The 17,869-nt window shown below is 34.1% G+C and overlaps 1 protein-coding gene across 1 annotated transcript in view; it reads left to right on the forward strand.

Annotated features, from left to right (window-relative positions):
• The window catches only part of ADGRB3 (adhesion G protein-coupled receptor B3), a 907,908-nt gene that overhangs the window by 538,760 nt on the left and 351,279 nt on the right, over positions 1-17,869 (forward strand). Inside the window, exon 15 of the mRNA XM_044676017.1 lies at positions 5,943-5,986. Within this exon, the coding sequence (XP_044531952.1) occupies positions 5,943-5,986 (44 nt within the window). The remainder of the gene's footprint in view (positions 1-5,942; positions 5,987-17,869) is intronic.

A 17,869-nucleotide genomic window follows, 5' to 3' on the forward strand; every position in this document is an offset into this window, starting at 1 on the left:
ACTCTCCTTTATGCATTGTGCCAGGGCTAAAAAAACAAAAATTAATGTCTTTATACTCAAGAAACTAAAATTTTAATATGCACAAAGGTAAGTATATACAAAACAAGACACTAATCAAAAGAACTTCCTATGATAGAGTGGACTGAACAGGAAAGACTGCTGCTTTGACAGAATAAAGGATCCCTAGAGGTAGGCATGAAGAGGGAAAGCATTCCAGATAAAGGAGACACCCAGTGCAAAGACACAGAAATCGAAGCATCCTCTATGATGAATAGAAAGTCAGTTGCTTAGTCTATAAAATTTATTGAGAGAGGTGTTTCTCATATTAATGCTTTCTGATACACAAATATCATGTTTGGGATGGTAGGAGGAAAATTCTATGGAGTAGCTCTAGCCATGCAGCAACGAAATAGAGTATTAAAAAAGTGTAAGGTAAAACTTAAGACTGTTTACAAAAGCAATCCTATTGTCCTGTAGTGGTCACCAGCATAGTCCTTGATATAGTCTGGCATAGTGGAGGTATAACTGAAATCTCAGCTCCAGAAATACTGTAGCTGGAGAATCTCAGGCTTAGAAATATTAAGATGCAGTCAGCTATGCTGATCAGGTGTTAGCACAAACTTTGTTATCAATATAATATTTTTTATATTTTATAAGTGGGGTTTACCAATTGCGTAAAGATGGACAAACAAGTTCAAGTTGTAATGAAGCAGGTCAAAGATCCTGGACCATTCAGGATTAGGATTTGAATTGCAAATAGTCCCTATATTTCCAGCTCAGGTAAAATAAAATTTAAAAATAAATTAAATGCAGATTTAAAAAAACTATATAATATTGGAGCAAAAAATAAAGTTGTTATTCTCAGTTAATGCTATGGTACAGTAACATGGAGGGGTGGAGGGGTTGGGGTGATACAAAGCAGAGAAGACTTCCCTTTTGTGCCCAAGAAGTCATTGGGATATTTCTTCACTTGGATATGATCAGAAATTTAACTCGTGCTTTTGACTATTGAGCTTAAAATGCATGCGGTATATCATTATAGTGCCTATAGATTCAGAGATATTGATTCAAGAAGGGACTGTAAGAGATGGAGAAAAGTTAATTTCATCTTCCAACTCAAAAATTAACCAAGACACATTCACAGCGTGCTTGTAACGTGGAAGAGAAAATAATGAAAAGTAATAATGCTTTCACTTAATGTGTACTGAATGTAAGAATTATAAGATACTGTCTCACCTCTATGAATCACAGATGAGACAGGTAGTATCTTCAGATGCCAGGGGATTGTAGAGGGGAATAGAAAAACACCTTATAAGAATGAGGGTCAGTTGGCTTTGCCGATATTTCTTTTTTTCTGATTTCTGACACATATCCAATTCCCTGCTTTGGAAGGTGAGACACTATATCAGTTGAAAGATTCCACAGAATAAAAGATTAGGAAGAAAAGATTTGAAAGAAGAAATGAAGCAGAAAAGAGGCCTCTCTAGACCTAGGAAACAGGTTGAAATATCCACAGGAATTCACTGGTAGATAAGTGGATAAGCCTTTTCTGAGATAATACACTGTTAAGTCTATGCTGACTGAAGGCAACAAGGAACAGAAAAGTGAAAGGAAAGAAATTGAATGTATCAAAATTGCCTAAAGGTGACATGAAGAAGGTACAAGTTAACATGGAAGTTGGATGGATGTTAGAACTTTTTTTTAAAAAGTCAGAAAATAAAGTGGTGGAATTACTTAAACTGGATGAAGAAATGAGTTCAGCTATACTATTGGGAGCATAGTCAAGAGAGTTTAAGTCTCACTGAAAAGATTTTTTGGTTCACATCAATCACTTTGGACCTTTCAGAAAGTATATAATTGATTGTCAACATAGTTAATCTTTGGTCCATATTACTTTGGTCCACATTGATGCATTCCAAATAGTTTTAAATTTTATCAGTTTTTTAAAAATAACATAAATTATTATTTCATATTATTTTTATTTTCTCATGTCTTGCCACCATGGTTTGTTGCAGTTTTCTGCTAGACTCAGCATTTCCCAATATCGATTTCCCGTAAATTTCTCATAACAGATCTTATAGCTTGGTCCTTTTAGAGAAAGTTATCTGGAAATTATTGCTTAAATATTTTATCAGTGGTTTTTTAGTGGAACCTCTCATCCAATTCTTTTGGAGTTTGTAAATTTCATTCAACTTTTTATTTTTGGCTTTCCATTTCCCATCATATTCTGACTTCATAAATAATTGACATATTCTGTTATGAAGAATCTAATATCTTTGTTTTAATTTTATCCAATCTCCTACAAAATATAAGCCATATACCTCAGTCTTGACCATATTGACTGAAAAACATGCTTAAATATAGGCATAAAGAAGGGATATCTTTATGTAGATATCCTTCCTAAACTATATTGGAATACCTAGATGGACCTACGCAGAATAGAATTTTAATATGTGCTAATCAACAAAGTTGTAGACTGTCTGAGGCCATCTTTGTATTTATTAAAAGAGCACAACCTGAATATTTGGCTCCTTTGAAAAACATCTTATTATTTCTTCTACCCAGAAATAAACAGTGAGAAGATGTAGATGAAGATGGAGAGCATAGGATAGGAACAAAAGTAGTTTTTTCTCATCACTGCCAGTGAAATTTAAATTCCCTGAAGACAGTGAATCTTTGATTTCTGTTTTTGTGTTCTCCTTTGTTTTGTAAATTATAGGTATTTCATGTTTTTAAAACTGAATTGAAATGATTTGACTTAATTGTATTCCCTTGTGTTAGTTGAAAAGTAAGTTTACTGGCATAACATTTATCAAAAGCAATAAAAATAGATTTTAATTGTCATACTGGAACTGATTTTTATTTTGTACTGATATTGCTCATGATGACCAATAATTATCAAGTGTAATCACATTGTTAACTATGCAACAAAGAATGCAATAGAATTTACAGAACATCAACATATTCAATAAAATATCTGTGTATCCCAATTTCTTTATTCAAGGAAAAAGAGCAGCCCCATAAGACATTTATCAGGGACCCAACTTCCATTGCATTTATAGGCTTAGACTCATCATATGTCACACCCAGGGATCCTACTGTATCCAGACTTCCAGTCAACAAATCCCCTCGTGAACATAGCACTATAGGGAATACACCTAAGAAATGTAGTTATAGAAAGGGAAACATCCTTTGACTTCAACCAAAACAAACACTTGGACTTACCCCAGGAATCCTACCTGACTCTTGCCATCTCCTTGCATTAAATTGTTCTATATGTGTAGTATTGAGAGAGCTAGTTTCAAAAACTGGTTCTTATACCTCCTTTTTCCTAGGTACATTGGCTGCTTATTGCTCTAGAATGAATAGAAATTCCAGTATAGACTCTAGTGCAAATATCCACGCCTACTCCTATCTTGTCCCCCAAACTCCACTTATCTCCCTCATTGTGCAAGGAAGAATTACTTAATTTCTACAAAGGGTTCTGAGTTCCTTAGAACAAAAGCTCTAAACAAATATGATAAACCATGCCCCGAAACAATAATTTGAGTTTTACTATCATAAAATACTTGAGCTAAAAGGTACCACTTTATGTATAATATTGTTAAAGTCAGATAAAATTTAAGAGGGAAGAGTTTGGGATCTTCATGAACATTCCACTAACTATTCTATGCTAATACAGATTTTCATTCAGAGTTCAGGTCAAGTCACTTCTCTGAAACTGTATGCCAAATACAAGTCTGTCTCTGTCTGTCTCTCTGTCTCTCCTTCTTTCCCTTTCTCTCTTTCTTTCTGTTATGTATCCATTTGAATTGCAATATCTCATGAAGTCTCCTTGCTCCTTAGCTGCAGTAAGCAAAAGTGATTTCTTTCCTTACCATGTCATTTGCCTCTTTTACTCTGTATTTCTAACATCCCATTTTTTTCTGTTCTTATTCTCCTTGTCTTATCACATTTGCCTCTGGTGATCTGTCCTTCCTTCATGATGCCTTTTATTCCCTTGGTTTATGTGATGGTGGGTTCTCATTGTTCTCTTCTGTCACCCATCTCTTTCGTTAGCTCCTTATACCCATCCTTCTCTTTAAACATACATGTGTACCAGTACTTTGTCCCAGATCACTTTCTCTTTTTTTTTCCTACAGGATCTCCCTTGGTGATCGTAGAAGCTCCTGGGATTACAGTTATTATTTCAATGTAGATAATTTCCAAAATCTATAACCCCAGTTCTGTTATCTCTTGATAGTTCCGGTTCTAAATTTCCAACTGATTGGTAGATATCCATAGTTATATGTCCACCTGCCACCTCAAAATCAGTATCTCTGAACTACCAACCAATAAATACTTATTAACTGCCTACTCTGAGCCATTATGCTAAATGCTCAGGATATAAAAAGAAGCAAAAGACAGTATCTTCCTTTAAAGATCTTATAATCTAACAAGGAAGACAACATGCAAACAAATGTATATGGAGCAAACTATATAGGATAAACACGAAATAATTATCAGGGAAAGGTACCAGAGTTGAGGAATTTGGAAAGGCTTTCAGTTAAAAATAGGACTTTAATTGAAATTTAAAGAAAGTCAGAGGAATCAGTAGGTATAGTAGAGTAGAGAGAGAATTCCAGACATAGAAGACAGCCAAAGGAAATGCCTGAAGCCAAGAAATGTAGTGTTTTATTGATGGACATCTAATTAATATCCCTCTATCCAGTTTATTCCATCTCCAATTTGTTCTTCACATATTTGCTTGAGTAACTCTTAATGTACCTCTCTAAAACAAAAATTTCCTTTGTTCGAAAAACATCAATGGGTCTCTATATCCTACCAAATAAATACTAATCTAGCATTAAAGGCCTTTAATGATCTTACTTCAGTCTACTTATTAAGCCTTGTCACACCTGATTCATGTTTACCTATTCAATGTTCTGTCAAAACTGTATTAATCCTGTCCTCTACTTTCATACTGCTCTTATTACATTTTTTTTTTATTTTGGTCACATTGCCTTCATGCTTAGAATAGATTCCTTCATTGACCCTGACCATACCTTTATGTGTTATAATTCCTTTCTTCCTTCAAGACCCAACAGTTATAACCTATTTTATCCCTTAGTGTCACAGGGAAAATAATCACTTCTCCTCAGATTTCTTATGTCACTTATCTAAAACTCTTTTCTACACTTACATTTTTAATCAACTTCATTTCTTAACAATTAACTTATCTCATATTTTACCAGAATTTACGATTTACAGAACTTACTTTCTAGTTATCTTAATTTTAAAAATTATTTTAAGTCTGCAGTAGAGATTTAAAAAAATTTTTTGTTAGGCATTTCCTTTTTTTTTTACTTTCTCTTACTTTCTCTCGTAGTATCTCTTTGAAGGCAGAAAGAGCAGAAAGAGCTAGGCAATTGGAGTTAAGTGACTTGCCCAGTGTCACTGAACTTGGATATTTCTGAGGCCAGATTTGAACCCACAACCTTACATATTCAGGACTGGCTCTCTAACCACTGGGTCATGTAGGCACCTTTGGGCAATTTCTTTAAAGGAAACCCCTTCCATAGATACAGATTAGCAATCTAAAGTGTAAGAATGTTTCCTTGGGTATTAAGAAGCTAAATAACTTTCCCATTATAGAGGCAAGACTCAAACCCAGATTTTCCTGACTCAGGCCAGCCCTCTATTCCACTGCTTCTCCTAATAATCATAGATTTTTTTAAAAAAAGCATTGTAAGTAGTTAATCTATCATTGTGATTGGAATAATGTAAACATATTTAGTTTAAATTAAAAATACACAATTATTTCCATTAAGTAAAATAAAGGATAAGGACTTTTAAGTGTTGTACTGCATGATCATATCATGTTTTGATTGCTTTTCCTATAATGCCTTATTATTAAAATTGTATTTATTCAAGTTATTTATTTTTTCTTCTCTATTCTTTAGGGTACTTTGAATCCTTATTGTGTTCTCTGGGATGACTCAAAAACGTAAGTAACAGATGTTTTCTTACCTTATTTTGTATTAAATATATTCCAAAGCACATGAAATTATTTGAGCAGCCTCCTAGTCAACAGGAGTGTTTTCAAGTCAGTGGAATGTGTATTACGCCAGAAGAGAAAATATTCCCTTTCTTAAATCTGTAGGCAGTGTTTATGATGAATATGTTTGCATTGAATGTAACCAGGATATATCTATCCCAGGATAGAACTGCCTTACCAAGTGTGTAAGTGATGTTCCTGTTCAGATTTCAAGGGAATATATTTTTTCAATGTTTCGTTTAGAAACAGAGGGGTTTTCCTGGTTGTCTCAATATGCTAACTTAGTAACTCAGGCATTTTTTTTCACATTAAAATGTCAATATGATTGGTTGGCCAAAATATAGACCTCATTATTCAAATCAATGCTGTATTTATTTGACTAGTATTTTATTTAATTTAACCAATTGGGTAGCATTTTTCATAGGTTTTTTAAATATTTGGGTGGATAAAAAATAACTTGGTGTAAATAATAGCAGTCATTCAATTATGTTTTTATTTGAATCTTTAATGAGAATTATACATGGTCAGTTTATCCATTACTTTATTGATAATGTAAGATCTGAAGTTTCATATAAAATAGATTTCCCACAAGTTGCCTTATTTATTTGTTTGTTGTTTATTTGCTTATTTATTTAAGTAAACTATTACCATGCAAATACTATTATGTCAATTTGCTTTCCAAATATGAGCTAAATTCAGTATTTCTTTTTTTTTGCGCAGAGGGGTTGTCAGTATATAGAACAGCTATATCTCATCCCTACACAATCCTTTGTATTTCTACTTCATGTGGAGAACTGAATGTGGGGGAGAATATGGGGGAGAACTGAATCATTCTCTGGCTTTTTCTATATCTTCCCTAGGGAGTGTGTGAAAATACAGTCTTTTATTTTCTCTGGTCACTGACTATCTACATCCTTTCTGTCCTGGAAATTTAATCAGTCACGCTGTTAAAGTAGCTTGCTTTTTAGCTGAGGGGTAATATAATGACCATCAGGTTCAGTTGGAGTTATTATTTATATTATCTATATTTTCGTCTTCCTGGACCACTCTCCAGATTCAGAAATCTGCCAAAATCAAAGTACTTCCCCATATCATAGTGCCTAGTTTCAGCACCTATTTCCTTCTTTCCCCTCTCCTCTTCTCCCTGTCCTTTTAATATATCCACCACATTAAGAGCATATTTCTCTAAAAGGTTCTTGACAAGGCTAAATAAAACATAAAATTCAAGAACAATATCCTATGGCAAGGTAATAGAAATTCATTTAAAAGTAAATTACTCAGTTATAGACTGTAATCCCTAATTTCTCAGGGCTTCTTTCTCTGTATATATTTTCTGAGATTTGCTAGATCATGATTCTCCTTAGGTTATACCTGTCCAGCTCCTTTAATGTACTCTAGAAGAGAATGATTCCCAGAAAGACAGCCATCCCAATAAAAGGAAACAGAACTCAAAGCAATGGACTAAATCATCAAGAGTCCCTTCTAGGGCAAGAAGAGTTCTACAAACTCAGTAAATAAATCCAAAACTGCAAAGCCCTGAAATACACTCACATGTCTACCCAAAGACATCAAAGAAAGGAAAAAAAGGGAAAAAAAAGTAAAAAAAACTGCAAAGCCCTGAAATACTCTCACATGTCTACCCAAAGACATCAAAGAAAGGAAAAAAAAACCTTTTTTTAATAGTAGTTCTTTAATGCTGGCAAATAATTGGAAACTGAAGGTGGGATTATAATTTGGAGAATGACTGAGCAAGTTTTGGTATGTGTATGTGATGGAATGCTATTGTGCTTTAAAAATGAAGATAATTTCAGAAGATAGTTTCTGGGAACTCTTTCATGAACTGAAGAAGAATAAACTGTGCAGAACCAAAAGAACAATTTATACTTTAATGGCAATACTGTAAAGACAAAAACTTTGAAAGGATCTCTGATCGACACATTTCTATTGTTCAGTCATTTCCACTCATATCTGACTCTTAATGACCCTATTTTAGGTCTTAGCAAAGATACTGGAATGGTTTGCCATTTCTGTCAGCAGTTCATTTTACAGATGAGAAAACTGAGCAAACAGGATTAGGTGACTTGCTCAGGGTCATACAGTCTGAGGTCAGAACTTGGGAAAATTAGTCTTCCTAACTTCAGGCCTCGTACTCGATCCACTGTGCCACCTAACCAAGGCATTGACCAACTACCATTCCAGAGTACTGCTGCCCATGTCCTGATAAAATATAGGCATCTATATATTTTGGGGGAGGACATAACTAATGTCAGAATTTGTTTTGGATGACTTTAAATGTTTATAACACATTTTTTTCCTCTCTAAATTGAGGTTGACAGTATGGAAGAGAGAGAAGATGAATCTTAAAACATAAAATGAAATTTAATTAAACAAAATACATTCACCTTTTTAAGAAGGGCTTTGTTGATAAAAAGCATTAATAAGACTCCCTATCTGGTTCTTATAGATATCTAGTCCATATCTACACAATAGCTCAGATAAATAATACTAATAATGTAATAGGTTGATGCAGGAGATGATTGTTTGTTTGTTTGTTTGGTTTTGTAGTACTCAAGTGTTAATGAACTCGAGTTGTATTACATCCATGGCCAATAGTATGATTTTATTCATTTACTAATTTATTCATTCACTAAACACATTTTTTTCGTTATCAACTGTGTGGACATTACTGAACTAGGTGCTAATGGACATGCATAATTTAGATTTTTCAGTTTAGCTGCTAACATGCAAAATATATATTTTGGAGGAAACATGTTAGGTATATAATGTTCATTTATAGTAATTGAATTGAAAAGGAAAATTTTAAAAATTTGTTTGCTTATTTATTTATTTATTTTATTCATTTTCCCCATCCTTTTTTTCTATCTTATATATTTGTTGTCTTCTTATTGCTCAGTTGTTTCAGTTGTGTCTGACTCTTCATGACTTTATTTGGGATTTATTTGGGGAATAAATATTTATTTCTTGCCAGAGATACTGGAATAGTTTGCCATTTCCTTCTCCAGGCTATTTTATAGATGAGGAACCGAGGCAAACAAGGTTAAATGACTTGCCCAGATCATAGAGCTAGTGAGTTTTGATGCTGGACTTAAACTCATGGCTTCCTGACTCCCTGCCCCAAATATGAAATATATCGGAAATGAAGGAAAAAGCAATGCCTTTTCCCAGGCACTATGGGAAATTCTTGGACATGGCAGTAAAATATGCAACACTTATTAGTTCCTGCGGTTCTTACTACTGCAAAATTGAGGGGATAGGCCTTTTCCAGTGGAATTATGGATACTGTGAGATGTCATGCTGTCTTTGAGGTAAAATTCTTCTTTAACAGTGCCTGGGGGGCAGCTGGGTAGCTCAGTGGATTGAGAGCCAGGCCTTAGAGACTGGGAGGTCCTAGGTTCAAATCTGGCCTCAGACCCTCCCTAGCTGTGTGACCCTGGGCAAGTCACTGAACCCCCCCATTGCCCACCCTCCCTTACCACTCTTCTGCCTTGGAGCCAATATACAGTATTGACTCCAAGACAGAAGGTAAGGGTTTAATTAAAAAACAAAAAACAAAAAACAGTGCCTGCCTTGTCTTAATAGGTAGAAATGAACAACCCTGAACACATCTTTTAATTAACTCTCTCAGCCTTTGACTGACTCCTCATTTTAAAAAAATAAGCTTATTAATAGCACTTGCTTCATAGAGTTATTAATAAGATTAATTAACATAATGATATAAAATGTTTTATAAACCTTAAAACATAAGATTATTATTAAAAATAGCAATAAAATTATTAATGATGATGATAATTTTGTAGTACAAAACTACCTGTATGATCTTAAGCAGTTACTTAAACTCCAGGAGGCAGGATTATTTCATTTATAAAACAAATAAGTTGGGCCTGAAGACTCCTGAGGTATCATCCAGAACCATAGCTAGGTCTTTGTATGATCACTGATGACCACTAAAGTCCTTATGACTCTAAATCCTTAAATCCTTTATTCCAATTCTCAAGTTTCATATCACCAAAATAGATAACTTGTACTCCAAAGATTGACCTTCGTAGGGTCTCTTTTGAAACCTCATGGACTCCTTGAACTGTAGCTACCTTTGGAATCTCATCCTTAAAGTAAAGCTCCACTTTGCTCTCCTTTATGGTTCATGACCATTTAAGCCACACTCATTTTCAGGCTCCCACTGCCATTTGGGAAGGCTTGAGGGCTACTTTTTTTGCCTTGTTTTTGATTCTCATTTTTTTCTGAGGAGAGTCCACATGGGAGTCAAATGAAGGAAAGATTGGAATGGAAAGAGATTTTTCAGTTGCTTAAGGATGACAGAGTTCATTAAGTCCAGCAAGATCTGAACTCTTCTTTCTCACTTCCCATCCAGTGCCTGATCCATTACCCTGAATGTCCTATAAGCATCTTAAACTCTATAACAGAACTTATTCTATTGACCTGTCCAAAAAGTAATAAAAAAACATACTCTTCTTCCATATTTTTCCACTTCATCAAAAACACCATCATTCTTCCAGTGATGAATGCAATCTGTCTTCCACTTCTTATACCATATATCTAAGAAGTGTCCAATTAATATTTTTGGCCACATCTCTTGCAAACATCTCTTTTCCATTCATACAACCACCATTTAAATTCAGGTCATCATCACCTCTTGTGGAATATTTCCACATCAGCCTTTGTTGTCTCTCTGCTCCAAATGTCTTCTCAACAGAATCCATCCTCCACTTTGCTACTAAAATGATTTTCCTAATGGGCAGGTCTGATCATATTGAATGTTCTCATACAACAAACTCCAGGGACTATTATCTCTAATATCAAATATAAACTTTTCCATTTGACACTTTCATTTCTTTATAACTTGGCCCTTTCCTACCTTTTCTATTTTCTTATACTCTACTCAACTCTTAGCAATTTGCAGTTGAGCCAACACTGGCTTACTTGCTTTCCATAAATACAACTTTCCATCTCTTGTCTATACTTTTCGCTTGCAGTCCCTCATTACCTCTGTCTCTTAGGATGCTTGGTTTCTTTCAGGACTGAGCTAAAACACTACCTTTTTCATAAAGACTTTCCTGATTCCACTTCCACACCCAGTTGTCCATGTATGTCCACCCAAAACCCTTGTATTCTTACAACATACTTTATATTTTCACATACATATGTATATATTGTTTCTCTCATTGAAATGTAAGTTCTTTGAAAGAAAGAACTGTTAAGTGTTTGTCTTTAAATTCCTTTCACATAGCCTACTATATAACTTGTTCATTCATTGACTGATATAAACGAGCTGAAGCTTGTCAACACCAGTGATTTCAGGAAAAGTGGTAGAAAAGATATATGTAGGAAAGGATGTGGGCAGGTCAGATGAGAGGTAGAAGCAACAGAGATACGGTTCAAGTCTCAGGGCTAGTAATGTAAGACTCAGACTCACCCAGAAGAGGAAAGATTTCTTCTCTGTCGCTTGTTCTTAAAATGTTTAAATAATGAGGGCATAGAGATTTGTTTTTTAAAAACCTTTGATGTGTGATTTGTGTTGTTATTTGTATTTGACAGAATAAGACATTCACAAGACAAAATGATGCAATTATTACAAGCCAAGTACATTTTAACAGCTTGTTTTTGGTAGAACTTCTTTCAGTTCTGTAGTAAAACTCAGAAGGTACAGCCCTCTAAATTGACTTGAGTATGTGATTCAACCTTCAGGATAAAAATCTAGAATTTTATCAAATATTAAACATGAAAATTCTGTGAAACAGTAAGATTAAATCTTAAAATATCAAAACAGTTGTGCAGTAGTTTACATAAATTGACTTTACTAGATTTTTCTTCATTTCTAGAATTTTTTAGTGTTATAAAAAGTATCAAAATATTAAAAAAAGTTTTTTTTTTGCAATATTCTCTCACACACCAGCATAAAACAATATAATGCTGGAAGAATCAAAATCCCAAAGAGCAATGGGAAAACAAAAGTTGTGTGCAAGTATCTATTGAAGATGTCTATATTGATGGATTAATTCAATGTGTAGTATATTACCAATGATATGAATGTACAAATAAAAAATGGCATAGGGACATTATCAAAGATATTTATGGCCAGGATAGGTATGGAGAACTAACATATTGCGTTCACATCCAGGAAATATTAAGAAAAGATCATAGTACATTGAGTGTATCTTCTATAAAGGAATCTTGGAAAGGTATAGGTAAGAATTACAAATAAGAATTATGTATAATAAGAAAGTATTGTACAGTCTATTAATAGATGGAAGGAAGATAATCAATACTGAGATTATAGATCCGTTGAAGTACTGAGAAGGTAACCTATAAAATCTTACTTTCTGTTTGCAATGAGAAGAATGCTGAGCTTCGTAATATTTAGTAGCAACACAAAGGATAGAATCGTGTGCCATTCTGTCTCCATGTTTGATGCCAGTATAGCAGGATGCCACCCATTTACATCCACAGTAACCATTTCTTTAGATAATTTTTCTGATGTCTTTAATCTCTTTGGGGTACAGATCTAATAATAGTATTACTATGTAAAAGAATATACACAATTTTTTGCCCCTCTGTTCTGGCCATGTTCTAGCTCTCTGGCCCAGCTCTCCTACCCAACTGCTCATGTTCTTTGGCTTCTTTTCTGACTTGGGAAGGAATCCACTGGCTAGATTTCCTTGAGTGTCTGATTACTAAATAAAAATGAATAAATATGGCCTCCAGAGAATTTCAATCATTACAATGTATATACATACATATACATATATCTGTAAAAGTATGTCTATACAAATTGTGTGCCAATGTAAAGAAGAAAAAATGTTAAAGTGAACCCCAAGTACTACTCTTTCTAAGTTCTTTGCCTAAATATCTGATTTTTTCCAATCTAGTTTGATGGATCAACATTTAGAGAATGCCCTTGACTATGGATATTCCCCACACCTTTGTTTTATGTCCCTTTCTCTATTTCTACTCTTTCAGTGACCTCATATACTTCCATTTGTTAGATAATCATCTCTGCAGATGGATCCTAAATCTCTAGAGTTAGCCTTACTCTCTCCTGGGGTCCAGTCCCACTTCGCCAGTTGCTTATTGGACATTTCAAACTGAGGTGTCCCACAAACATTTTAAACTCAATATGTCCAAAACAAAATTCATCTTTTCCCTTGAACTCTATATTGTAACTAAATTCTCTATTTTAGTTGAAAGCACCCACCATCTGCCTGTCATGCAGGTTTGTAGATCAGCACTGATGCCTCATCTCTTTTACTCTAAAGGATATTCCCCATTTTATGGCTACTTGGGCATGATTCCAAACTATTCTCTACAATAGTTGTATCAATTCACAGCTTTATCAACAGTGCATTAACTTCCCAATTTCTCCATATTCCCCCCAACATTTATCATTTTCCTTTTTTGTCATATTAGCCAGTCTAATAAATGTATGATGATACATTAAGTTGTTTTAATTTGCATTTTTCTCATAGTGATTTGGAATATTCTTTCATATGATCAAAGATAATTTTAATTTCTTCACCTGAGAAATGCCAGTTCATATATTTATATATATATATGCATGTATATATATGTATACACATATATAATATAAATTTATAAATAAAATAAATATATATAAATAAAATAAATTTATAAATTTGACACAGTTCTCTATATATCTGAGAAATGGAAAAATCTGCTTTCTTTCTGCAGAAGTAAAATGCTCCTGCAACAGAGAATAATAGTGGCCTATCACAGACTATTTTTCATTAGCTAAGATTGATTGCTAATGTAATATTTGCTAAGTTTGTAGAGAAATATACCAATTTAATAAGAGTGTAAATAGTAATATATTTTTATTTCCAGAAAAACAGAAAAACTATTCAAACCTTAGACATTAGAAAATCATTCCTTTTGCTTCTCGTTGTCTATCATGTAGTGAAAGGTAAATTTAAATAGTCTGTAATGCTGCTATATCTCTGACCATATGGGAAAAAAAGGCATTATGCTTCAAAATTCTTTTCATTCAGTTTCATGTGTTTTAATCTTGGTGTTTTTTTCTGGTAAAGTTTTGTTTTAAGATACTGTGTATATGCATACATATATATAAGAGTGTATATGTGTGTATGTTTTTTGGTGTAGATATGAGTATCTGTTCTAGAACTTTAGGGAAGAGGATCTGAATTTATAGTATATAAGGCTATGCCCTTTTAAGCTGATAAATATTATATAATATTTCTAACAAGTTAAGGGAATCTTTTCTTACAAACTTAAAGGGAGAAAATGCATAAGAACTTCAAGGATGAGAAGGTAAGAATGGGTTGTATTTAGTTCCAGTAGAGATTGTATCAATGTCAACAGTCTATTATATATGAAATGCCTTTAATGGGGCAGCCAGGTGGATCAGTAGATAGAGAGCCAACTGGAGATAGGAGTTCTTGGGTTCAAATCTGGCTTTAGATGCCTCCTAACTTTGTCACCCTGGGCAAGTCACAACTCCAGTTTACTACTTCTTTTTTTTTCTTCTGCCTTGGAATTTATACTTAATATTGATTCTAAATTTCTTAGAAGTAACGGTAGGAAGAGAGAAAAGAAAGAAAAAAAGAAAGGGAGAGAGAGAGAAAGAGAGAGAGAGAGAGAGAGAGAGAGAGAGAGAGAGAGAGAGAGAGAGAGAAAGGAAGGAAGGAAGGAAGGAAGGAAGGAAGGAAGGAAGGAAGGAAGGAAGGAAGGAAGGAAGGAAGAAGAGAGGAAGAAGAAAGGAAGAAAGAAGGAAAGAAAGAATAGAGACACAGAGAGAGAGGGAGGAAATCCCTTTAATATTTTAAGGATTCATCTTGCCTTTTATGCTGAGCAGATAATTACCAAGATACAACCTTATACATATTATAGATACTCTCAGAGGAAAGGATGATAATATACTGTAGTGCTGTTATTCACCAAGTTATGGCACTAGAGATATTCAGAGTTAGTTAATATCAGAAACTACTATTAATATTTATAAAGAAGCAATAAGCGAAATATGTTCAATTTAATCACCAGATGGTGCTACTAGCCACTTACTGAGGAGTCCCATGTTCATCATAGTGGTTTACTAAATCATATATAGATTGTGGACATGAATTTGCCTTAGAGAGTAGGTGAAGGGCCAGTGGGAAAGCTTTTCTAGCCACTGCATGCAAGACTGTGTGCAAAAGGTCTAAATCTTTTTAACCTCTCATCCCTGCCTCTAAATGGGAGCTGGGGAAGAATCTGGACATGTAGAGGTGTTTGAATTTGTGGGTCTACCAATTAGAACTTGTCTCTGAGTTCCTTCCAATGGTTAGTGCCATTTTTTTAAAGAGTATTCTCTTTCAGTGAACACTGATCAAATGATCTTAGCTTAGATCGGAACTAGATTTCTGCTGCATGCTGTGTTTTAACTCTCAACGTGGTTCACATAAGTAAATATACAATACTTAATAGTGAGATGGCAGTGGAAAATAAGGGGGAAAAAAAGATGATGAAGATGGACAAGAATTTGAATTTGCCTCCTGTGCCAGGATCTGAGCTGAGCCTTGAAGAAAACCAGGGAAGCTAGTAGATAGAAGCGGAGAGACAACATTCCAGGCATTGGCACCAGATGATACAATGGCACAAAATTGGTAGATGAGGAACAGCTAGTTTGACAGTGTCAGTTAGATGGTGTCAGCATTTCAATGTGCCTAGTTATTTTCATGTTGTCTCCCATGTTAGAATGTGAATTCTGGGAAAGAAGTGACTGTTTTTGTGTTTCTTTTTATCTCTACTACTTACCATAGTAATTGATACATAGTAAAAATTGTTTGTTGACTGATTGTTGAATCTCACATTTTTGTATGTTGTTCTACCTAGATTTCTGAAAGATCAGGGCTTTTGAAGGCTCCTATATACTAGAATCCCTCTTCCATAATGATCTGAGGGTGGCAACTGTCTACAGTTGGGATTCTTGCCTAGACAGGAATTAGATGACATATGACTTCTGAGGTCCCTTCCAATTCTGACCATATATTTTATGTGCTGTTCTAAGAACAAAATGAGCAATATGTAAAAGCATTGTGCACGCTAAGTAAAAGGAAGACTGAATTTTATTAAATGTCAGAATATAAGAAGTGTACAATTTTAGAACAATAGAGACCAAATCAACTGGACTGATTTTTTTTCATTGAGGGATTATCTGCATTCAATAAAATTGAGGTAAAAGATCATTTATAGTCATGAACTAGCAAACTCTTTAAAAGAACTGAAATTTAGTGATGTTTGAAAAAACTCTATTTAGATGTTTTCTAAGACAAGATATAATCTATGGTTTCTGAACTCCTAAGTTATTTAAATCATGAAGGGGCCAATTTTTTGTATTGATACTGATATGGAATGTTGAATGCATTTTCCTATGGGATTACCGTATTATTAGTTTTACATAAGCTTTATTTTGTACAAGAGACCTCTTACAAAGTGGGAGTAGTCTATAAATGTTTGTAATATAAAAATAAAACATCAATAAAACATTTTAAATAGGAATAGCAAGGAATATGGTGTCATTGGATCTTACAGTATGCGAAGGGGACAGGTAGGAAGTGTACAAGCTATGAAGGACTTTAAAAGCCCCCAAATTTATTTTTAATTTAATCCGTGAGGTAATAGGGAACTACTGTAGTTTATTGAATAGAAAGATTGACATAATATATTCTACACTTTAGGAAAATCACTTTGATAGCTCATAATCAGGGTGGATGTTTTCCCCAATGACGTCCCTTTGTCATATCTCTCCTTTTGACATAAAAAAAAAAAACACCAGTGGCATAAAGTGCAGTAACATAAAGGCAAAAATTGAAACTGGAGACAGTTGGGGAGTGTTAGGAAAATCTTCAGTAATTTACTTCACCATCCTCTTCCTTTTATTTATCTCCATGAATCAGAGGCTCCATAACATTCTTGCAGATTCCTCATTCCCCATTTTCCTGCTCTTTCCTTCCCCTCTCTCCTCCTATGAATTCTTTGAGGCCAATTTTCAAAGTACTTACTTAAACTAAGTGCTTTAGATCAATAACAACAGAGCTGGGAGTTCCTCCAACACTTCTCTATCTAGTCAAATATGGCTTGAGGGTCCTGCAATGATCTCAGGAGAGCCTTTGATGAGATTCTCAAAATTAGATTGGCTAAAACATTAATGTATGTATTTATGGCAACAGTCATGAACTGGCAAGTAACATTCAAGCACTGGAAAATTCTGTTCATTTTCTAATTTCCGTGGTGCTATTTTTGCACATATCTAGGCTTAAAATTGATGACAATATATGCCACCTGATTTTCTTAGGATTTTCCTTTGAGTTTAGGGCTGGGTTTTGTTGTGCCTATTGTTATCTTTAAATGACAAGCTAAATTTCACCATTCTTTTCTTTTATCCTATAAACCACCAATTGGACCTTTCTCTCTTCAAGTTCAGTTTGCTATTTCCTTTTCTTATTTTAAGCCTTTGCACTGCCCACTGAATACCACAATAGATAACTATTTTACTACTTTGGTGTTTACAGTCTAATGATATTTAAAGATAATTAACATAACCCTATTTTAGTCACTGATTAGCCAAGGGATACACTATTTATTAATGAAATCGCTTCCCCAAACTCTTTGTTAATGTTGCTTTTCTCTGAATAGTTGTAATGTGCTAAAGTTTGAATAAATTTGATAGCTCTGGGATAAATGTTAATACGATCATTTTGAAATTAGGTAGTAGGCACAAGGAAATGAATAAGCTGCCCTGGGATGCTGAGGAAAAGATGGCATAAGTGGGAAAAGCTTCCA

The sequence above is a fragment of the Gracilinanus agilis genome, chromosome 4 (assembly GCF_016433145.1).
Source record: "Gracilinanus agilis isolate LMUSP501 chromosome 4, AgileGrace, whole genome shotgun sequence".
Classification (NCBI taxonomy): domain Eukaryota; kingdom Metazoa; phylum Chordata; class Mammalia; order Didelphimorphia; family Didelphidae; genus Gracilinanus; species Gracilinanus agilis.